The following is a 24,589-nucleotide window of genomic DNA, read 5'->3' as shown; positions in this document are numbered from 1 at the left end:
TAAAACGGGCAAAAAATATATAATCCATATCAGAGAATCTCCTGCTTCATAAGGAAATTATCGTAGAAACTTAAACGTCGTTCGTTTGGGAGTTAATACACACATATATACAAGAGCCACTAAGGCAAAACATTAAAAAGCAATAAAAACGGTTTCAGGAAGAGAGAAGTTGACAGTACAATATAGTATGTCGTTCTATAGGAGTTAAATTCCATATAACACTTAAGAATAATAGAGATACAATCGTAGTTGAGAGATTCCACCTCACACCAGAGAAGTAAATCTACTAATTCAATACATCTTAAAGCCAGGTAAAAGAAAAACAAAAAAAATGACATGCCATATTAAAAATTATCATTATATCCTCTGTGAACAGCATTAACCACACCAGAGAAATAAACATGAAGTACTTAAAAATCTCTTACCTCAGGAAGTAAGCCCTCTGCCGGAGTAGGTGAGACTCCATCCACACTGTCCTGACTTCTGGCACTGAGTTGTGGGGACATGGTAGGAGATTCATCGATGTAGGGCATAGTTTCTGACCCCTCACGGGAGCTTTTCTGCTCCTCATTCCCTTCGGCGTCGTACCCGTCAGTGCCGTAGTTGAAATCTGTGACAAGGAATAAGAAAGGCCGTTGAGTGCCTTCGATAAGAGCGGCCAATGAAGAGGGGTATAGCTTGTGCCTGGGGGTCATACTGGCATCTGAGCTTCTTGAGAGGAGACGTGAAAAGAAAACAGGAGCACAGGGAATAAATGGCGCACAGGTTGAAGGAAAGAATAGGCTGGAAATGAACACACAACCGGGTAGGAGGAAGCTGACGGAACACGGAATAGACTAAAAAAAAATAGGCAAACAAGTTTAAAAATGTAAATGAGAAGGTGTAAAGGAAAGAACCGAAAACAAATACCAGTTCTACAACCTACAAAATAGAATGCAACATAAATATAGAAATGATGAAAGAAAATGAGCACTGAAAAAGTGGAAAAATATATGCTGAAAAGAGATATACTGAGACGAGCACAGAGAGGCAGAGACAGGCACAACACATAGGAGAAGCATCAGAAATCTGGAGAAGAAGCCAGAAGATCCAGTCTTGGAGTTAAAGGTAAAGGTAGATTACAGAGGTCAATTGACCATCTCTGAAACACACTACGACTGAAGGATTAGGGGAAGCCTGGGAGCTTGTGAAAACTGGAAAATCAGCGGCTGTCCACAGATGACAGCATCAGAGCTATTCCGGGCCCTGCACGTTGCCTCCTTCTCTGAGTCAGAGAGACAGAAGGGGGGTGTGGGGGCTCACGGTTTCCATTTTAAAGCTCCAGTTATTGTACAAATACAATTTATATAAAAGGTACATGTAAAAAGGAGACCTTTACTGTGGAGTACTGCGTATGTTTCTTTGCCAATTGTTTTGGGGCTTTTTTTTTTACTCCCCTGAGAGCGCAGTTTTATGTTCTATATGTTTAACATTTAACTCTAAATCATAGGCCGTAAGTCCCTGGAACTGGCGTATCCATAGCAACCCTCAATGCAGGATTTTAAGAAAATGTGCAGACACTTTACAAAGTCCTAATCGGTTACTGTTGAGAGGAGTGGGTTTAATGAAGCGTAAAAGAATGGACATGAAAAAAAAAAAGTGAAAAGAACGCAGGTAAATGGCCGATGCCTGACACTAAACTTCAACACCCTGTGTAACGCATCAATCTGCAGATCAAATTATCAAAATATAGTGACACGGTTCATATTAAGACAAGTGCAAGACAGGTGTAAAGAGCACAGGAGGAGGCTTTCCATGCAACATGCCTCCACAATCCATGTATAGTATCTTATCAATTTCAATAGCATACATAGGAACATTTCTATAAACTGTAAGGCTACGTTCACACACAGTGGAATTGCTGCAGATTTTCTGTCCAGATTTGTGGCCACTAAATCAGCAGCGTATTGGAGTAGCAGCAAAGTGGATGAGATGTTAACAAATATTATTCAAACGTTGCAGAAAATTTCCGAGCAGAAATTGACCTACAGTGCAGATTTGGTTTTTAATCCGCTGCATGAAAATTCATGCTGCTGAATGGTTCAACGGGGAAATAAAATTCCGAAACAAACACTTGCGATTTTTGCGGTGAAAATAAAAATCTCAACACTGCCCAGTATTAGGCTACATTCACACGACAGTGAAAAACGTCCGTGTGATGGCCGTCGCACGGCCGTTTTCAGGACAATGAAGTTCCATGGGTCTATTCACATGGCAGTCTTTTTAACGGCCCATCAATATTGTCCGTCTATAAATAGGACATGCACTCGTTTTGGCCATTTTCACAGCCAGACGGCTCCCATAGAAGTCAATGGATCAGTTTTTACCGTCCATTTTTTAGGAAACAATCCTTGTAACGGCCAGTAAAAACTGATCCTGGCCGAGGACTCCCCGCACGCAGCGCTACTTTGAGTGTTGAGCCCAGGGAAGCCCTTGACATAACTGTCCATATAAGGACAGTGAAGTCAGGGCTTTCAACAATGGAATCCCAGGCCAGCGCATCGCAAGATCTCTGGCCGGGGACTTCAGTCTTATAGATAGCACTAGGGTTGCATGATGCATCGAAACAGCTTAGTATTGTAACACATGAATGAATGAGAGCGGGGCAATGGCTGTATTACACCTGGAGTCCTGACAAATGTGTGTGCATAGCCACCATGATGTGATGCGACCAGCGCTGCACTAATGATTGCCGGCACTAAAGACAGAACGTGTTGGGTGCGCTTCAAAACACCCTCATGTTCTGTCTTCCGTGCCGGCGCTCATTAGTGAAGTGCCGGCCGAATCACCTCATACTGGCCGCGCACACACACTTATTGTCAGGAGCGGGGAAATGGCTGTATTACACTGGCGCAACCACGTTTAACGAAGGAGATCAGAGAAACCTCTCATTGCCATCGCTATTCCCGAGTGCCGCAATCAAAGCCGACCGCAGCATTCAAGGGGTAAATGAGGGAGGGGATGCCCTTTGGATCGCGTCACAGGGGATCAGGGGGCATACCATATATGGGCAGAGATCCCAGGGTTCATTGAAGGACCCCAGGGCTGTCTGACTATATTTCTTGATGTTAGGGCATACTTCGGTATGGCCTAACAACTGCCTGTGTACTATCCGTATATAGTTAAATGCCAGTACATTAAAGTTTAAAAATAAAATAAGTAAAAAATAAAAGTAATGGTAAATAAAAAAACAAAACATTTTTTACAGTAAACATTAAAATAAATCTCAATACATAAAATATACACATATGCTGTATCGTCGCGACCTTAATAAAAATGTATGCCGTCATTTATGATGTTTACGCCGTTAGAAAATAAAAATTGCTTTCACTTAATAATGTGAGGTACGAGGTATTATGAATTTTGAACCTCCATGTGCCTCACATAATATTAATTAACCCCATGTTCCTCAGTCATAATGGACATGATGGGGTTAATTACTATTAATGTGAGGCACATGGAGGTTCAAAATTCATCACACCTCGCGCCTCACATCAGAAAATGGAAGAACTTTTTTTATTATTATTATTGTTGGCAAGTATCGATTTCCTAAGTCCAAATTCTGGTATCATGACAACCCTAGATAGCACCCCTCCAAGTAGATAGCACCCCCTGACTGAAGATAGCAAACCTCACTCCCCAAACCCCCGTAGATAGCGCCACTGTAGCTTCCTGTACGAGCGGAATCCACGGCTGCCAGACCCCGCTCTCGCAAGGGATTCGGCTCCTAGATAAGCCAGCGGCGTCACTATATATATATATCTCTATCTATATAGACAGTGACGTCAAGCGGTTACTTCTGGAGCGGAATTCCCAGCCCGCTCTGGCAGGGGATTCCACTCTCCTGACGTCACTGTCCAGATATGGACAGAGGCTCCGTCTATGAGGAATCCCCGGCAAGAGGGATTTCGCTCCTATAGTGAGCTACAGTGGCGCTATCTATGGGGGAGGGGGCTGCTAATTACAAGCGGGGTTGGTATCTACAAGGGGAGTGCCAGCTACATGCCAGGTGCTATATCGGGGTGTGGCACTATCTACAGGGGACACTGGCGCTATCTACATGGGCAATGTGGCACTATCTACAGGGGACACTGTGGCGATATTTTACATGGGCACTGTGGCACTATGTGGGCTCTGTGGCACTATCTACAATAGGCACTGTGGCACTATCTACAGGGATATTGCGGCACTATATACATAGGCACTGGTGTTTTCAGGGGGTTGTGACCGAAAAAAAACCAAATGAAATCCATCTTTTTTTTTTTTTTTTACAGCCATTAAAAACGGACAGACTGAGTGGAAATGGATGAAAACTTCCACACTGTTGCAAAATGGCCATGAAAACTGACACTTGATCAGTTTGTAATGGCCATTTTTTTCACGTTCGTGTGAATGTGGCCTAACTGTTGCCCGTAAAATGTTAAAAAGAAAAAATGACAATCTGAACAATTAGGAAAATAACTTTAGAAATTTGAAGTTTATAGAAAAACTTTGATACAGGAAATATGTCGGATCATGACTCAATCTTTCGCTGCAAGAGTTGAAATTACAATCTTGTCTAAGAAATCATAGCCTTAGGCTAGATGCTAGATTCACACGGGCGTTGCGCATCTCGGACGTGAAAAACTGCAGTTTTTCACATCCGAGGTTCATCCATGCTCTGCGGGACAGGTCCTATTATCTTACGGACCCTTTACACGGTCCGTTTAAACAACGGCCGTGTGAACGGCCACATTGAATTACATAGGTCCGTGTGACGGCCGTTGTTTCAATGGCCGTCACACGGACGTTTAACGCGTTCGTAAGAATAAGGCCTTAAAGTCATCTGAACCCTCCTCCAGCAAGACAATCCATCATGCACCTCCACTTTCCAGGATGGTTAGTGCTCATTTGCATAATTAATGTACAGTAAAAGCAGGACGTAGACGTAAAGTCAGGGAAAAAGTACACGCCGATCAATAGCTTTTACCCCATGAGTACACAGTACTCAGGGAACACTGTACACCCTCGATATAGCCATCAGCAATATAGCTGCTCCACCAAAGACATTAAGATAAGGAATTATTTAAAGGGAAACTAATCCTATTAAAAGTTTTTCCTACTTAATGATATTGGGAAGTAACGTTTCTATTAATGGAGAAGTCCAGGATTAGAAAAACAGTTGCTTTCCTCCGGAAACAGTGCCACACCTGTCCATATGGTTGTATCTGGTATCACAGCATCGCTCCATTGAAGTAAACAGGGCTGAGCTCCAAAACCTGCAGAATTTGTGGCGCTGTTTTTGGAAGAAAGCAGATAGGTTTTGCTAATCCTGTACAACCCCTTTAAGGTTTGTGCTTAGACAGAAATATCCTTATAAGTCCTTTATTACTTTTAAAGGGAAGGTGTCACAAAAAAAATTCTTTTTATAGGTTATTGCTTTTAGTATGTCATTAAAATAAAATTTATTTGTGTTATTTGTGTTTTACTTTTACTTTCTTTTACTTCTCTATGGGGGCTGCCATTTTTTTTCTTCATCTCTGTGTGTGTCGATTAACGACACATACAGAGATGGAATACGGCACATACATCCCCATAGAGAATGTGAACGGGAGCCGTTCCATTCACTATAGCGTACGCCGTCTGTGTGGAAACGGCGCATGCGCCGCTCCCACACATTCCAAAAGGAAGGTCTTCGGCAGAGCGACATCCGGCGCCATTTTCATGGGGACCGGAAGCCGCGGCCGGACAGTAAGATGACTACTTCCGGTCGTGGCTTCCGGCCATATGTTCAGACGCAAGGACTAGGAGCGGAGGGAGTGGAGGCAGCGACAGCAGGAGCTTAAGTTATGTTTGTGTATGCGATGTGTGTGTATGTTCGTGTTATACTGTCTGATTACCACTGTATTTAATCCTCCTACACACTGCATTCGCTCAAAAAAATGGCGGCACACAGTGTAGGAGGTTTGAACATTCAAACCCCTCCTTCTCCTGGCACTAGCCAGGATAAAGGAGGGGGGATTGTTTGAGCATACTAGAGCGAGTGTGTATTCTCCAATTTTGCAGCATAAAGCAATGAGGTTGCTTTACCACATGCCAATGCTGCAATTTTGGGAATTGCTCCCTCTAGTGACCAGCACATGGAAATTTTTTTAAATTAGAATCTAATTTATAATATTTCCTGACTTGTGAAAAAATTAGAACAATGTGTAATAATTTATATACGAACAAAAAAAAAAAAAAAATAATATTTATTTCCAGCGACACATTCCCTTTAAGGAGCTAACTCTTCAGCTAATTTTTTAAGTATTTCTGCTAGTGCGTAGGATTTACATATCGAATCATAATACGACCAGTCTAACCGCCCCCTCTTGTATGGCCTAGTTCCGTTTTTTGCAGGCAGATTTTGTACTGCCCGCACTTTTTTGCCGTGTTTTCCTCCGAGTCTTTCGCCCACGGCCATCGAGGACTGCGGGCAAAATATGGCGTGAGAAATGCTCGGAAACTAGCGCCAAGGGTTTTTTTCTGCTCCCTGTTGATTTCAATGGGAGGTCAGAGGCGGAACCATGGCAAGAACAGACATGCCACTTTTTTTTTTCCCGCAGACGGCTAAAAGCCAGCCGGGGAAAAACAAAAACATTCAGGGTATGTGCACACGTAGTGACCAAAAACGTCTGAAAATCCAGAGCTGTTTTCAAGGGAAAACAGACCCTGCTTTTCAGATGTTTTTTGACCAACTCACATTTTTCGCTGCATTTTTCGCGCCGTTTTCGCAGCGTTTTTTACGTCCGTTTTTGGAGCTGTTTTCATTGGAGTCTATGAGAAAACCGCTCCAAAAACGTCCAAAGAAGTGTCCTGCACTTCTTTTGACGAGGCTGTATTTTTACGGGTCGTCGTTTGACAGCTGTCAAACGACGACCCGTAAATAACAGGTCTGCACAGTACGTCGGCAAACCCATTCAAATGAATGGGCAGATGTTTGCCGACGTATTGTAGCCCTATTTTCAGACGTAAAACGAGGCATAATACGCCTCGTTTACGTCTGAAAATAGGTCGTGTGAACACAGCCTAAAAAAAAAAAAACGCCTCTGCCTCCCATTGAGATCAACTAGGGGCATTTTCGGATGTTATTTGGCACCGATTCAGACACTGTTTCCGCTTCAAAATCAGCGCCACAACATCTGTGTTAACTGGACCGATCATAGTTTTTCGATGTCCAAATGACATGCAGCAGCTAAACAACAAAGCTCATAAATGCATCAAATTACAAAAAAGTGTAAAATCGTGCAATTACAGTACAGCTTTCAAGTCTTTCAGGATAATAGGTCTGGTAGAGTAGAAGTATTTTGTTAACAGTTTGTCTAAACTTAAGGTGGTTTTACACTGGCAGATCTCGCCCGTGTTTACCACTTTTAAAACTAGCGCTGACCGACAATACAGCTTGTCAATCGGCGCTCATTGCTCCCTTTAAAGGCAGCAATGATCGTTTAGTATGGGGACAAACAATCGTTACTACGATCACTTGTCCCAATGCATTTGCATCATGTCGGCAGGACATCTCCCTGTTTACACAAGGAGGTGTACGGACGACTGGTGATCATTTTTTTAGCTGCATAAAAGATGTGATCAGCCGATGAACGAGCTTTTCCCCATTCATCGGCTGATCGTTGCCCTGTTTACACAGGGCAATCATTGGGAACGCTAGTTTGCCTGATCATTTGCCCATGTAAAAGGGCCTCTAAACTTGAAGGAAAACAACATTCAAATCTTTGCATAAGGCCTTACGGATAAGACCGATTTTCTCTTCAGAACTTAAAGACGGACAGCGTTCTGACCCAGACCAGTCAATGGGACTATTCACAGTGCATGTGCTATTCTGGTCAGTTTTTCCAGCTCAGACTCGGCCATTCAAGTCTATGGTGAGAATAAAACGGATTGCATATGGAAATCATCAATGTGTGATCCACTTTTATCTGATCCGTTGCCAAGCAACAGAAAGTAAAAGCAGGAAGTCCCGTCCACACCAGTGCGGCACTGAAGCCTGCCCCATCAGGAGACACTGCTGGCCACACGTAGCTCCCACAATGCTGGCCAAATCGACAAGCGATGAGCCAGGCCAACAGAACACTTGCCACAGGTTCAGAAGACATGATCAGCAGCCAAGAAAAAGAGATCCAAAAACTCATCCGGGTGGAATAACAAAGCTTTCTATATGCTGTAAAACACTAGAAAATGGCGTCTGAAAAAACACAACCAAGGTCACATGATTACAGAGGGTTGGGACTAAAATTGTGACAAAACACCTCATAGGTGCACAGCATACAGCAAGAGTGCTTACAAATGAATCACACAATGTTTTACCAGTTGAAGAGATCCATCACCCAAAAATACAACCATGTAATGAATTCATGTGAAATATTCCAAGTCAGTTCTTCTGAAACGAAGCGCTTACACATATGCAAATGGAAGGATATGTGGTCTTACAATGACATTTAGTGTATGTTCACACAGGTCGGATACGCTGTGGAAAAGTAAGCAGCGTTTCAGACCTAAAACCCACAAGGAATTCCGGCCGAAAAGACCGCACCAAGTTGTGGTGCAGATTTTTGTCCAGAATTGCAATGCAGAAAGCAGAGCAAGAAAAAACAAAACAATACTCACTTCACTGGCGTTGCCATTGCGACGTGTCCCTACAACCCCCTATCATTCCAGGGGGTTAGCAGAACGGAGAACAGCTGGGGGAACAAGGAGCCGTTGCTATTGCAATGCCAGGAAAGTATGGATATATATATATATATATATATATATATATATATATATATATATATATTATTTTTTTTATTACATTTGAACGATTTTTTTATTTTTCAGATTTGCTAATTTTGTAGGGGTTTCACAGCTTTTCTGACGGAAAGATCGCAACATTTGCTATATGTTGCGGCTTTTACCTCCCCATTGTATTCAATGGGGAAAACCCGCAACATAAGATCTCTCCTCAGTGTATGCCAATTGCTGTGTGTGTATGATTACTTACAGATGCTAGTCCAGGCAGTGGGCAGAATATGTACATACATCTTGCCCAGGCAGCTTCTCTGCCTAGACGACTGTTCTTGGCGCTTGAGTAAACATGTATGTAAGTACTATTTGCAGATTTCCTCTGTGACCATTTTACAGATTTGCTCAGTCTGTTCATCCTGTTTGACCAAAATAAATCTTTGTTCCCCTTAAACAGATAAATGGAATACAGTTTCAAATGTAGGATCTAGAGAGATGTAATAAGATGATGGTCCAGTTTAATGGTTACTTGAGGCCTGGTTAGCAGTATAAATGAGTTTAGGAACGGAGAGGTTAATGAAGAAGCAGAGGGAGAGATGAGTAGAATGAGATCTTGTGTTGCGTGATAAGCCGTGGGAGGACTATAATTATTTTCAAAGAACTCCCGCAGGCAAGATACTGGGTTAACTGTTTAGCTCCAAAAAAAAAAATTTGTTCTACAAGGCATGTTATATTTTAAAGACTTCGGGTCCTATTACACAGCAGACGTGCATACCTCCCAACTTTTGAATTTGGAAAAGAGGGACATTTTTAAGCCACGCCCCCTAACCACGCCCAATATTCCGCATCAACACGTCAAATCTCAAATCACAGCCAGATCCTTCTGCAAACAACAGGCGCACATTCTCACTGCGGATCTCTAGACTGTCTGGATATCACAGATATTATGGGTCCGGTTGTGTCGTCTTTATGTTACTTTTCCTATCTTGGGTATAACATTTGCGGCAGCAGCAGCTGCAGGACAAACCAAAAGGCTGAGAACAATGAAAATCAAGAGGGAGACCCTGTGGTGGATGACTTTTCAATTGACAGGTAGCAGAGATACATGATGGGGATTTTTTTTTCCCAGTTGTGTAACTGCTACCGGTCAATGGAAAAATCATCCACCAGAGCCCCCCTGTAGATTGCTCCACACACCGCCCCCCTGTAGATAGCGCCACACACAGCACCCCTGTAGATAGCGCCACACACAGCACCCCTGTAGATAGCGCCACACACAGCACCCCTGTAGATAGCGCCACACACAGCACCCCTGTAGATAGCGCCACACACAGAACTCCTGTAGGTGCCACATTGCCACCAGAGCGGAGAGTCGTAGAGGTAGGCTTTATTCACACGACAGGGTCCGAGTGTCGGCCGATAAAAACGGCCGTTTTGCATCCGTTCCGATTTCGTTCCGGGCCGTGTTGCCGTTTTTGACCCGTTTTGCATCCTTTTTTTCCCTGTCCGTTTTAAAATCGGATGAATTTCATTTAAATTTGTTGCCACACACAGCCCACTGTAGATAATGCCACCCAGCCCCCTGTAGGTAATGCCACCCAGCCCCCTGTAGGTAATGCCACCCAGCCCCCTGCAGGTAATTGCCACCCAGCCCCCTGCAGGTAAATGCCACCCAGCCCCCTGCAGGTAAATGCCACCCAGCCCCCTGCAGGTAAATGCCACCCAGCCCCCTGCAGGTAAATGCCACCCAGCCCCCTGCAGGTAAATGCCACCCAGCCCCCTGCAGGTAAATGCCACCCAGCCCCCTGCAGGTAAATGCCACCCAGCCCCCTGCAGGTAATGCCACCCAGCCCCCCCCCTTCCAGGAGCAGTCACTGACTTCAATGTCCATATATGGACAGTGTGGTCACTGTCTTCTCCTGGAGAGGAATCCCCGGCCACAGGGTCGGGGTTTCCGCTTCAGAAGTGAGTGACGTCACTGAGTCCATATATGGACAGTGTAGTCACTCACTTCTACTGTAGCGGAATCCCCAATCCACGGCCGGGGATTGGGGATTCCAACTCCTATAGGGAGCAAAAAAAGACCCCCCTCCTCCCCGCATGCACTCTGCACTGTGAGGAGGAGGGCGAGCGACGGAAGACACGGCCGTCACTCGGGACACATCCGGTGATGGTCGTGTATTACCCTGCCCCATAGACTTAGGGGGCCGTCAAAATAATCGGTCGTGTGACTAGCCCCATCACTCACCGTCAGAAGAAGGCAAGAGTCTTGCAGTGGCGTTCTCACTGGTGTCGATGCCGGCCCGGGAGTGAACCATGTCTGGTGACATGTCTGGTGACTGGACTGGTCCACTCACGGGCCGGCACAAATCCCAGTGAGAACACCGCCGCAAGACTCCTGCCTTCTGATGCAGCGCCCAGCGGGACATTTACAGACCGCTCGGGACAGCGGTGAGAAACCGGGACTGTCACGCCGGATCCGGGACGGTTGGGAGGTATGGACGTGGGCCGTGTAGACGAGCACCGATCAACAAGATCGCTCGTTTGCGCCTTTGACACTGAGAAATGGTTGCTTGTGTATAGGTACGAACGATCGTTACTCAGATAGCTCATCCCCATACATTTTTATAATCTCAGCAGCGCATCTTCCAGGTTACACAGGAAGATGTTACATAGTTCGTACGGTTGAAAAAAGACATGTCCATTAAGTTCAACCAAGGGATGGGGAAAGGGAAGGTAAAAAAAATGTACACATAGGAGCTAATATTTTTTTGTTCCAGGAAATTATCTAAGCCTTTTTAAAGCCATCTACTGTCCCTGCGGTGACCAGCTCCTGCGGTAGGCTATTCCATAGATTCACAGTTCTCACAGTAAAGGCTTGTCGCCTCTGCAGGTTGAACCTTTTTTTCTCCAGACGGAGGGAGTGCCCCCTTGTTTTTTGAGGGGGTTTAACATGGAACAGGATTTCACCATATTTTTTGTATGTGCCATTCATATATTATATAAGTTAATCATGTCCCCCCTTAGTCGTCTTTTTTCAAGGCTAAATAGGTTTAATTCTTTCAATCTTTCCTCATAACTTAGATTCTCCATGCCCCCTATTAGCTTCGTTGCTCTTCTTTGTATTTTTTCCAACACCAGGGCATCCTTTCTATGAACTGGAGCCCAGAACTGAACTGCATACTCTAGATGAGGCCTCACTAATGCTTTGTAAAGTGGTAATATTATATCCCTGTCCCGCGAGTCCATGCCTCTTTTAATACACAACAATATCTTGCTGGCCTTTGAAGCAGCTGATTGACATTGCATGCTGTTATTTAGTTTATGATCTACAAGTACACCCAGATCCTTCTCAACAAGTGACTCTCCCAGTTCTACTCCCACTAGGACATATGATGCATGCAGGTTGTTGGTACACACATGCATAACTTTACATTTATCTACATTAAAGAGGCTCTGTCACCAGATTTTGCAAGCCCTATCTCCTATTGCAGCAGATCGGCGCTGCAATGTAGATAAGAGTAACGTTTTATTTTTTTTTAAAAACGAGCATTTTTGGCCAAGTTATGACCATTTTTATTTTTATGCAAATGAGGCTTTCTAAAGTACAACTGGGCGTGTTTAAAGTTAAAGTACAACTGGGCGTTTATTATGTGTATGTACATCTGGGCGTTTTTACTTCTTTTACTAGCTGGGCGTTGTGAATGGGAGTGTATGATGCTGACGAATCAGCATCATCCACTTCTCTTCACAACGCCCAGCTTCTGGCAGTGCAGACACGCAGCGTGTTCTCGAGAGATCACGCTGTGACGTCACTCACTTCCTGCCCCAAGTCCTGCATCGTGTCGGACGAGCGAGGACACATCGGCACCAGAGGCTACATTTGATTCTGCAGCAGCATCGGCGTTTGCAGGTAAGTCGATGTAGCTACTTACCTGCAAGCGCTGATGCTGCTGCAGAATCAACTGTAGCCTCTGGTGCCGATGTATCCTCGCTCGTCCGACACGATGCAGGACCTGTGAGTGACGACACAGCGTGATCTCTCGAGAACACGCTGTGTCTGTGCACTGCCAGAAGCTGGGCGTTGTGAAGAGAAGTGGATGATGCTGATTCGTCAGAACGCCCAGCTAGTAAAAGAAGTAAAAACGCCCAGATGTACATACATAATACACGCCCAGTTGTACTTTAGAAAGCCTCATTTGCATAAATATAAAAATGGTCATAACTTGGCCAAAAATGCTCGTTTAAAAAAAAAAAAACAGTTACTCTTATCTACATTGCAGCGGCGATCTGCTGCAATAGGAGATAGGGGTTGCAAAATCTGGTGACAGAGCCTCTTTAAACTTAATTTGCTAACTGGATGCCCAAACACTTCATTTGTTTAAATCCGCTTGCAATTCACAAACATCTTCCATAGACTGAACTATATTACATAGCTTGGTGTCATCTGCAAAAATAGAAATAGTGCTATTAATCCCATCCTCTATATCATTAATAAATAAGTTGAATAATAGTGGTCCCAGCACTGAACCCTGGGGTACACCACTTATTACCGGGGACCATTCAGAGAAGGAATCATTGACCACAACTCTCTGGATACGGTCCTTGAGCCAATTCTCAATCCAATTACAAACTATACTTTCTAAACCTATAGTCCTTAATTTACCCATTAGACGTCTATGAGGGACAGTGTCAAATGCCTTTGCAAAGTCCAAAAACACTATATCCACAGCAGCCCCTGTCTAGGCTTCTGCTCACCTCTTCATACGAACAACCGTGCTGGCTGTCACTTATATAACCCTATTTTTTGTCACATAATCCTGTATATAGCCCCCTCAAATATTTTCCCCACGATGGATGTTAAGCTTACTGGTCTATAATTACCCAGGGAAAACCTAGAGCCCTTTTTGAAAATAGGCACCACATTTGCCCTGCGCCAGTCTCTAGGAACTATACCAATCCAAGAGAAACGCTAAATATTATGAAGAGGGGGACAGAAATAATAGAACTAAGCTCTTTAACCCCTTTCCGACAAACAACTTTCAGATTTTCAGTTTTGTTTTTTCCTCTCCACATTCCAGAAGCCATAGCGTCTTTACTTTTCTGTTGATATAGTATTATGAGGGCTTGATTTTTGCGGGACGAGTTGTAGTTTTTCGTAGCACCATTTATTTTGCCCTATAACGTACTAGGAAAGGGGGGAAAAAACTTAGTTGTGGGGTAGAAAATGAAAACTGCGATTCCGCCATGGCTTTTTGCGCGCTGTTTTTACGGAATTCACTGTGCAATTAAACCATGTGAACTTTATTTTGCGGGTCAATACGATTACGGCGATACCAAATATGTATAGTTTTTTCTATATTTTACTACTTTTACAAGTAAAAACCGAAGTGTTAGAAAGAAAATGTATTTTGCGCCGCCAAATTCCGAGAGCCATAACTTTTTTATTTTTCCGTCGATTAAGTGGTATGAGGGCTTATTTTTTGCGGGATAAGCTTTTTATTTATTTTTTTGTGGGAGATTAGGTGACCAAAAAATAGACATTCTGGCATTTGCAATTTTTTTTTTTTTACGGCGTTCACCGTGCGGGTTAAATAATGATATATTGTGATAGTTCAGACTTTTACGGACGCGGCGATACCAATTATGTATATTTTTATTTTTTTACTATGCTCTAGGGCAGACATGGGCAAACTACGGCCCGCGGGCCACATACGGCCCGTTAGGCTTTTTAATCCGGCCCGCCGAACTTGTCCAAATAATAGTAAAAACCTCCTTTTTTTTCCCCTTTCCCTGCAATGCCCACGTTTTCCCAATAGATGGCGCACTCAAAACACATTGACCGTTGTTAAACCCTTAACGCCGAAGGACGGATATATCCGTCCTCAGCAGCTGCTAGTTCGCGCAGGAGGACGGATATATCCGTCCTGTGATCGCGCGGGTACTGACAGTTTACCCACGCGATCAGCGGCAGGAGCACGGCTGTTATACACAGCCTGGCTCCTGCTGCAACTGCCGGAATCGAAGCACGCGCCGATTCCGGCAGTTTAACCCATTAAATGCCGCTGTAAACAGTGACAGCGGCATTTAATGTGTTTGACAGAGGGGGGGAACTCCCTCTGTCTCCCGATCGGCGCCCCCGCAAACAAATCGCGGGTCGCCGTCGGGTTTCCATGACAGCCGGGGGTCTAACAAAGACCCCCAGGTCTGTCTTCAGCATCTGCCTGTTAGGCGATGCCAGAGGCATGACCTAACAGGTTGCCTGTCAGTTTTACACTGACAGGCAATAATGCTTTGGTATACGAAGTATACCAAAGCATTATATATGCGATCGGCATATCGCATAGTGAAGTCCCCTGGTGGGACTAAAAAAAAAAAAGTAAAACCGTTAAATAAAGTTTGTGAAAAAAAAAATAAAAAAAATTACAGTCAAAGTCAAATAAAACTACTTTTTTGCCCCAAAAAGTGGTTTTATTTAATAAAACGGTCAAAACAAATCACACATACACATATATGGTATCCCCGCGATCGTAACAACTTGACCAATAAAATGAACACATTAATTAAACCGCCGGATGAACGGCGTCCAAAGAAAACGCAAAAAACGGCAAAATTCTCTTTTCTCCCATTCCCCCCATAAAAAATAAAATAAAAGTTCATCTATAAGTCCTATGTACCCCAAAATAGTACTAATGAAAACTACACATTGTCCCGCAAAAATCAATCCCACGTACGGCCACATCGACGGAAAAATAAAAAAATTACGCCTCTTGGAACGCGGCGATGCAAAAACAAGTAATTTTTTTCTAAAAGGGTTTTTATTGTGCAAACGTAGAAAAAACATATAAAACCTTTACACATTTGGTATCCCTGTAATCGTGCCGACCCATAGAATAAAGTTAACATGTTATTTAAACGGCGTAAATTTATAACGTGAAAATTAATGCTGGAATAGCTGCTTATTTTCAATTCTCTCCTAAAATAAAGTTAATAAAAGTTAATCAATATGCTATAAGCATCTAAAAATGGTACAATTACAAAATACAACTCGTCCCGGAAAAAACAAGCCCTTATACGGCTATGTCGACGGAATAAAAAAAGAGTTACGACTCTTGGAATGCGACCGTGGAAAAACAAAAAATAATCCTTGGTCATTAACGTGCAAAATGGCCCGGTCATTAAGGGGTTAATGTGGCGCGTATTTCTCTTTATTTCACTTTAATTTTCACTTCGTTTCACGTCACCATTAAGCCCTTCGGTTTTCAAAGAGTACAATATCAGCCGTCACTTTGCCACGAAGCATGCAAACTATGCTAGCAAGCAGTCAACACAAGAACGGGCGGCTACTGCTCAGAGGTTGGCAGCTAATTTACAGAGTCAACAGAACTTTTTTCTTGATAAATCACAGTGCGTATGTTATTTTAATCTATTTACATTTCCTTCTCCCAGTATCTGCGAAATAGTATGTAAATGCCATATCTTGCATATTCCTTGAGACAAATTTATTAACTGATAAGGGCTATTTTTCACATTTGAAAGACAGTTAATAAATTGGGTTGTAGTGTTCTTACTGTGCTATGAGGTTTGCACACACTACATTTAATGCTTTAGTATATCCGGCCCAAACACTCCCTCCAAATGCTCCTGGCCCGGCCCCTCTGTCAAATTTTAGAACCCATTGTGGCCCGCGAGTCAAAAAGTTTGCCCACCCCTGCTCTAGGGGGAAAATGGGAAAAGGTTTTTTTTTTATTTTTTACACAAAAAAACCCCAAAAACTTTATTTAACTCATTTTTACTTTTTTTTAAATTAGTACCCCTAGGGGAATTCAACCAGCGATTGTTAGATCGCTTGCACGATATACTGCAATACTAATGTATTGCAGTAGATAGTGATTCTGACAGGCATCTATTAAGCCCTGCCAGAGGCAGGACTTAATAGGTGTACAAAGATGGCAGACCTGGGGGTCTTCATTAGGCCCCCAGGCAGCCATAGCAACCTTCGGGATAGCACTCAAGCGCGATGCCGCTAGTTACTCTGAAGTGTCGGCTGTAACACAGCAGACACCGGCATCGTAGGGAGCGAGCTCACTGCGTGAGCCCGCTCCATACTTCCCCGTCCCGGCTATGACGTAACTGTATGTCATATGTCGGGAAGGGGTTAAGAACTCTAGGGTTTAACCCATCTGGTCCCGGGGCCTTGTGTACATTTATTTTATTTTATTTGGCTTGGACCATATCTACATTAATCCAATTCAGTATATCAACTGATATATTAACAGCACCGGCAGCGGCTACATCAGCTGCTCTTTTTCCTGCTGTATATACAGAGCTGAAGAACCCATTTAGTAACTCTGCCTTCTCTTGATCCCCTGTGACCAACTCCCCATTACCACTATCTAGGGGTCCTACATGTTCAGACCTTGGCTTTTTTGCATTTATATACTTGAAGAATGTTTTGGGATTTGTTTTACTATCCTTCGCCATCTGCCTCTCATTTTGTATTTTTGCTGATTTTATTACCTTTTCACAGATTTTATTAAAGAGGCTCTGTCACCAGATTCTCAAACCCCTATCTCCTATTGCATGTGATCGGCGCTGCAATGTAGAGAACAGTAAAGTTTTTTTTTGTTTTTTTTAAACGTTCATTTTTTGCCAAGTTATGAGCTATTTTATATATATATGCAAATGAGGTTTGAAATGGACAACTGGGTGTTTTTTTTTCGTTATGTCCAACTGGGCGTGTATTGTGTTTTTAACTGGGCGTGTTTACGTGTATGACGCTGACCAATCAGTGACCAGTCAGCATCATACACTCATCTCCATTCATTTACACAGTAGCGATGTGCAGCCACATAAACAGAGATTAACGTTAATCAAGTGTCCTGATAATGAATACACATGATCATCCAGCCTGGACGTCATGTGTATTCAAAATCCTGACACTTCTGAATCTTTTCTGTGAGATTTTCAGCAAGTGAAACGAAATCTCATTTACCTCCGTAATCTCGCGAGATTTAGTTTCCCTTGCCAGAAGTGTCAGGCTGGATTTCATGTGTATTCATTATCAGGACACTTGATTAACGTTAATCTCTGTGTATGTGGCTGCAGAGCCCTGCTGTGTAAATGAATGGAGAGGAGTGTATGACGCTGACTGGTCACTGATTGGTCAGCGTCATACACGTAAACACGCCCAGTTAAAAACACAATACACGCCCAGTTGGACATAACGAAAAAAAACGCCCAGTTGTCCATTTCAAACCTCATTTGCATATATATATATATATATATATATATATAAAATAGGTCATAAGTTGGCCAAAAATGAACGTTTAAAAAAAACAAAACACGTTACTGTTATCTACATTGCAGCGCCGATCACATGCAATAGGAGATAGGGATTTGAGAATCTGGTGACAGAGCCTCTTTAAGCTCTTTATAACTTAAAAAGGCTACAGCTGTACCCTCAGATTTGTATTTTTCAAATGCCCTTTTTTTGTCATGTATTGTCCTTTTTACAGAAGGTGTAAGCCATGTGGGGTTTAATTTGAGTCGTTTATACTTGTTACCCTCCCATTTATACCATTATTTGAAATTTGTTTTTCCCAGTCCATATCTTGAATTGCAGTCCTCAACCTGGGGAAATTGGCCTTCTTAAAATTGTGTTTTTGCCCTCCCAGCCTGTTAGTTTTTTACAGTATATGTAATATATAACTATATTATGATCACTGTTACCGAGGTTTTCACGAACATTGACATTCCCAACAAGCTCTGCATTATTAGAAATTACTAGATCCAACAGACCTTCACCTCTAGTCGGGTCTTCCACAAACTGGCCCATAAAATTTTCCTGCAACAGGTTGAGGAAATGTCTCCCCTTTGTAGTTGAAGCCGAACCATGACACCAATTAATATCCCAGTAATTAAAATCTCCCATTATCACTACAGTACCCGCCTGTGCAGCCCGCTCCATCTGTTTATATAGCTGAACTTCCATCTCCTCAGTTATATGGGGGGGGGGGGGGGGATTTATAGATTACACCAAAAGTAATTTTTTCAGTGTTTACCTCACTTTGTAATTCCACCCACTAGGTTTCAACCTCCTCACAATCTTCACCCTCTAAGGTCTCTTTCACACTCGCCTTCATATCACTTCTCACATACAGACATACACCACCAACTTTCCTATTTGTCCTGGCTTTCCGAAAGAGTGTAAAACCCTGTAGATTTACAGCCCAATCATGTGTAGAGTCCAGCCATGTTTCAGCAACACCAACTATATCTATATTTTCTTCCAGTAACAAGGCCTCCAGCTCCCCCATTTTGCTTGCTAGACTTCTGGCATTTGTGAACACACACTTTGTGATGATCTGTTTTTAATCCACCTGAGTGCAAGCTAATAGCCTCCCTGTCCTAACTTTCAATTGTAGTTCATACGTACCTGCAGTTGATTCTGCCTCTGATAGAAGTTAGCATGAGAAACTGACAAAGAAAAAATGATCGACTTGAAGCACGTGAAGTACAAAAAATATATATACAATCTTTATTGAATAGAGACATGAGACAAGTAAAAAGATGGAAATAAGGATAAGTCACACAATAAAAAAGGACGTCACATCAATCATAAATCAGATGTGCTAATTTGGTCAACATGTTGGAAACAATAGGGTATTATGGCAGCGAATAAATAAATAGCAGCATACCTGGCTAAAACACATATATGCATATATTTCGTACAGTAGTGGCGATTTAAGTAAAAAAGAAAATGTATAAACAACGCCAACAGGATACAATAGTATAGAGCAGTTTAGGTGTGCAAAAGCTGGTTTTGAAGTGTAATCAAAGAGTTATAGGCAAAGTTTTGTGCAAGCTGCTGAAGATGGCAAGTATTTGTTCAACATACCAGTAGACATTGTGATGCAAAGATGGGACGTCTACACCCGACGCGCGTTTCGGCACCTGCCTTCGTCCGGGGTTGGGGTCAAGCTGCTCGTGCCCACTCTTATATACTGCGCATCCCAGGTGTTATGAGTCAAGAGGAGGAGGTGATATGACCGGATGGAGGATAGGTGGCGTCTGATGCGGGGTACAAAGATGGCGCTGCCCCACTTCCTGTACTGCGTCATCAGAGAGGATGTGGGGCGGCGAGGACTGACCGCGCCCCCCACAGCCTGCTCCAATTAGAGACAGCAGACGGAATGAGCCAGGACCACTCCCCCCCCGAGAGTTTAGTTTTTGTGCTTTCTCAAACTGCATCAGCGCACCCTCTCATCGTGGCTACGTCACCATAAGATGAAGAGAAATGTAGTTAATGGATAATAGGATAAGAGTATCTGATAGAAGTTGCCAGCCGCTCTGCCGAAGACTAGCGAGATCCGGCGATACTTGCACGGGAACTCACGCTGTCTCGCTCTGACAGCAGAGCGAGACATGGCGCTTCACGGGCACACTGCTGTCTCTTCCCGGTGAGACGGTTTGTCCTCGCCGGGGTATGTGCGGGGCTTGACACCATCAGCTGAGAGATACTCGATTACCACAGCGCTAACTATTTAGACGCTGTCTTTTCTCGAACGGGACACTTTTTGTCCCTCCCGGTTTACAACCAGGGATCTCTCTGCTTCACTCTCTACACAGACTGGGTGGGGGTTACAGCACCCATACCCTGCTGATTCTTCGGGGTCTGCCTGCTACAAAGTCCACAACGCAAAGTCTACAACGCATGAATATATCATAACGTCCCAGCCACACACTTGGGCGTTGCTTCAATAAAAAATAGTTTCGTCTGATACAGCACACGGCAGACGGCTTTTCTGCCCTTACAATTTTATAGGAGTTCAATCTACTTGGCAGTCTGACACAATTGGTGTACTCCCAATTGGCCTAGGGGTATGTGAGTTTGGGGGGTCACTCACACATACCCACCCTTTCACTTCAGGCATTTTAATCCTACTTGTTCATTTTAAACTAATCAATAAAAGTTATTTATTAACCATTAGACCACACACTTTTCCCCTTTCCCTCCCCTTATTCAAATTTCTGAACCCACACTTTAACTGGCCTTTAATTTTTTCACTTTCAGAAATGTGTTTCATTTCTGTTTTGTAACAAAGGATCTTGTTATCCTGTTGATAAGTCCTCTCCCCACAGTCTGTTTCTCCCCCCACCAATATAGTCCTTCCCCTGACTACCCCTTTATTTTCTGCCGACAATCATTTATAATTCTGCATAAAACAGCAAATGCTCGTTCATCGGCTGATCGTTGCCCTCATTACCACAGGGCAATGAACGGGAACGAGCATTCATATGAACACGCGTTTACCTGATTATTGCCCCTTGTAAAAGGACATTTAGGCTACTTTATTGCTGGGAGGAAATAGAAACCTTCTCCTACAGCTTTGACTAAGACATACCATACCATAAACTAAGGCTATATTCACACGAGCGTATCAGATTCAGGCGCGTGAATCTGTTCCGTGTGTTGTGTTATGCATCAGTGTGCTTTGCGAGTGGCATGCATTTTTCACGCACTCGCAAAGCACTTTTTTCAATGGAATTGATGCGCAAATCACGCACAGCATCCGTGTGCTGTGCGTGAGCTTCACACACCTATGGACTTCAAATGGCGCATAAAAAAATGCACCAATATAGGACATGCAGTGAGTTTCACGTAACGGACGCGCGCTGCGTGAAAACTCCTGCATGTGTGAATGGCCCCATTGAAATCAATGGGGCACTGTGCTGTGCGTGATTTTCACGCACAGCACACGGACGAGTTTCACACTCATCTTAACGAGCCCTAAGACTGTGTGACCAAGCATAGGGCCCCCATACTGCGAGCAGCCAGCAGTATGCCATACAAAGGCTCATGATTCTTGTGTGGGTTGTAAATGTTCCTAGATACTAAATGGTTAAAGAAGTGAATCTAGCCTAATCACAGGGATTTCTTTGAGAAAAAAAAATTGACTCACTCCAAGATTAGGAGGTGCCATACTTCAGTTCATGGCTCATGATGTAAGTAATGCACTATCACAGGCTTTCTGCTCTAACCGTACATTACATATGACTGCCATAGACAAATTAATAAGATGTTAAAGGGGTAGCCCTACAGTCTCCCACCTCATTACAAAAGCTGGTATTTAGGATGGGTTGACTTGTGGAGGGAGAGAACTCCTCATACTGTAGTATATTCTTGCTTTACCCCCGCTAGAGGAGCTCTCTCCTGAACAGACTATATGTTTAGTTCCCCTTAAGTTTCCCTCATGCTCTCTAGCATTGATTATGCCCCACCAAGTGTCTCAGACCATGCGCAACTACAGGCGGAAATTACATTAAATGAAAGCGGGGCCAACAAAACGAGCTGGAGAATTCATAATTTCTGGATCTCTTTAAATGGCCCAAATGACCGCATCCCGGATCAACTCTATAAATTCCTGGAGATACAGCAAGCAGAAAGTAATATTTTGCTTAAATGGGATACCTTAAAGAGGCTCTGTCACCAGATTTTGCAACCCCTATCTGCTATTGCAGCAGATAGGCGCTGCAATGTAGATTACAGTAACGTTTTTATTTTAAAAAAACGAGCATTTTTGGCCAAGTTATGACCATTTTTGTAGTTATGCAAATGAGGCTTGCAAAAGTCCAAGTGGGTGTGTTTAAAAGTACAAGTCCAAGTGGGTGTGTATTATGTGCGTACATCGGGGCGTTTTTAATACTTTCACTAGCTGGGCGCTCTGATGAGAAGTAACATCCTCTTCTCTTCAGAACGCCCAGCTTCTGACAGTGCAGATCTGTGACGTCACTCACAGGTCCTGCATCGTGACGGCCACATCGGCACCAGAGGCTACAGTTGATTCTGCAGCAGCATCAGCGTTTGCAGGTAAGTCGATCTTACCTGCAAACGCTGATGCTGCTGCAGAATCAACTGTAGCCTCTGCTGCCGATGTGGCCGTCACGATGCAGGACCTGTGAGTGACGTCACAGATCTGCACTGTCACAAGCTGGGCGTTCTGAAGAGAAGAGGATGTTACTTCTCATCAGAGCGCCCAGCTAGTGAAAGTATTAAAAACGCCCCGACGTACGCACATAATACACACCCACTTGGACTTGTACTTTTAAACACACCCACTTGGACTTTTGCAAGCCTCATTTGCATAATTACAAAAATGGTCATAACTTGGCCAAAAATGCTCGTTTTTTAAAAATAAAAACGTTACTGTAATCTACATTGCAGCGCCTATCTGCTGCAATAGCAGATAGGGGTTGCAAAATCTGGTGACAGAGCCTCTTTAAAGGCTTATCTGAGGGGGTGTCTTAGATCAACAATATCATTCATTAAAAAGGAATCGCACAGGGTAGAGGGAGAATTAGCTGCTTCTTGTAAGTCCCCGGAAGCATCCTTCTTAGCTGAACCAACAGAGGATAGAAGAAAAGGCATGGTTACAGGCGGGAACAACGTATTTACTGCACCTCCAAGGGAAGAGTGATAGGAAACTATTTTTATTTAAACAAAATGCATTTGAGCTTGGGAACTAATCCAGTAGATTATTGGCTTGTATCGTACATAGTAATCAGTCTTCACCGGCGATCCTCAGGATCTCCGGTGAAGACTGGCAGGAAATTTGTAGCGCTGATTCAATAGTGGGCAGATTCCATAGATTTTATACACTGAATTACATGGCAGCTTTTGCTGCGGGCCACTTTCCAACTTCTCTATGCGAGCAACTATTATAGTTCTGTTAAAGCCAGATAAAGATCCTCGGGAGTGTCTTATAAGCCCATCTCTCTAATTAATATTGATTATAAGCTACTGGCCAAAATATTAGCTAAGAGGCTCAAAACGATTATCACCCCTTTGGTTCATGGAGATCAGACGGGATTCATACCAGGCAAATCCACCTTTGAAAATATCTGTAGATTCCAGGCGGTTTCACAGGTAGGTGTTCGTGGTAGGGAAATATGGGCCTTGGCCTCACTTGACGCGGCCAAGGACTTTGATTCTGTAGAGTGGATGTATCTACACACGGTCCTTTCCCGTTTCGGTTTTGGACCCAGGTTCTCCAAATGGGTAACTATATTACAGTCCAAAAGAAAACATTTTAGTGAATGGCATAAGGTCACTCTTTTTTGAGTTGTGCATAGGGACACGACAAGGTTGTCCTCTGTCCCCGCTCTTATTCGCATTGACTATTGAGCCACTCGCTCTGCGGATCCGTCGAGATCCTATATACCGAGGAGTGAATTTAGGATATAGGGAAAGCAGAATAGGTCTATATGCAGATGACCTGGTACTTTTTATGTCAGCTGTAGATACCACACTACCCAGGGCTATTAATAGTACACCAATTTGGCTCCATCTCAGGTCTCCTGATTAACTGGTCAAAGTCTGCTCTGACGCCCCTGTGGGAAGCAGATTGGCCAGAGATATATTACAATTTATCGGAGGTTAAGATGTAATACCTGGGAATTTACACTACCAAAGACCCGAATATTACCCATGTTAAAAATATGTATCCCCTAGAGGAGCTTTTATCCACAAATTCAAAGCATGGCGAACTCTCCCACTATCAGTAGCGGGTAGAGTGAACTTGATTAAAATGATCCTTTTACCTAAAGGACTTTACATGTTGGAACATGCCAGTGGTCCTATACCTATAAAAATTTTCAAGAAATTACATTCCTTAATGTCCACTTTCATCTGGGGGTAGCTCTCTGAGGAAGTTGGCCCTTGCCACTTTACAGCGTCCTAAGGCGTGTGGAGGTTTGGCACTGCCGGATTTCTACCTCTACTTTTTGGCTTTCC

The 24,589-nt window shown here is 43.4% G+C and overlaps 1 protein-coding gene across 6 annotated transcripts in view; it reads right to left on the bottom strand.

Moving 5' to 3' along the window:
* Positions 1–24,589, bottom strand: part of ABR (ABR activator of RhoGEF and GTPase) — a 400,130-nt gene that overhangs the window by 223,833 nt on the left and 151,708 nt on the right. For all 6 annotated transcript variants that reach the window (XM_075854349.1, XM_075854352.1, XM_075854350.1 and 3 more), the window contains one exon: positions 426–610. In XM_075854349.1, the coding sequence (XP_075710464.1) occupies positions 426–610 (185 nt within the window). The remainder of the gene's footprint in view (positions 1–425; positions 611–24,589) is intronic.

The sequence above is a fragment of the Rhinoderma darwinii genome, chromosome 2 (genome assembly GCF_050947455.1).
Source record: "Rhinoderma darwinii isolate aRhiDar2 chromosome 2, aRhiDar2.hap1, whole genome shotgun sequence".
In the NCBI taxonomy this organism is placed as follows: Eukaryota; Metazoa; Chordata; class Amphibia; order Anura; family Rhinodermatidae; genus Rhinoderma; species Rhinoderma darwinii.
This window is presented reverse-complemented; position numbering and strand designations above follow the sequence as displayed.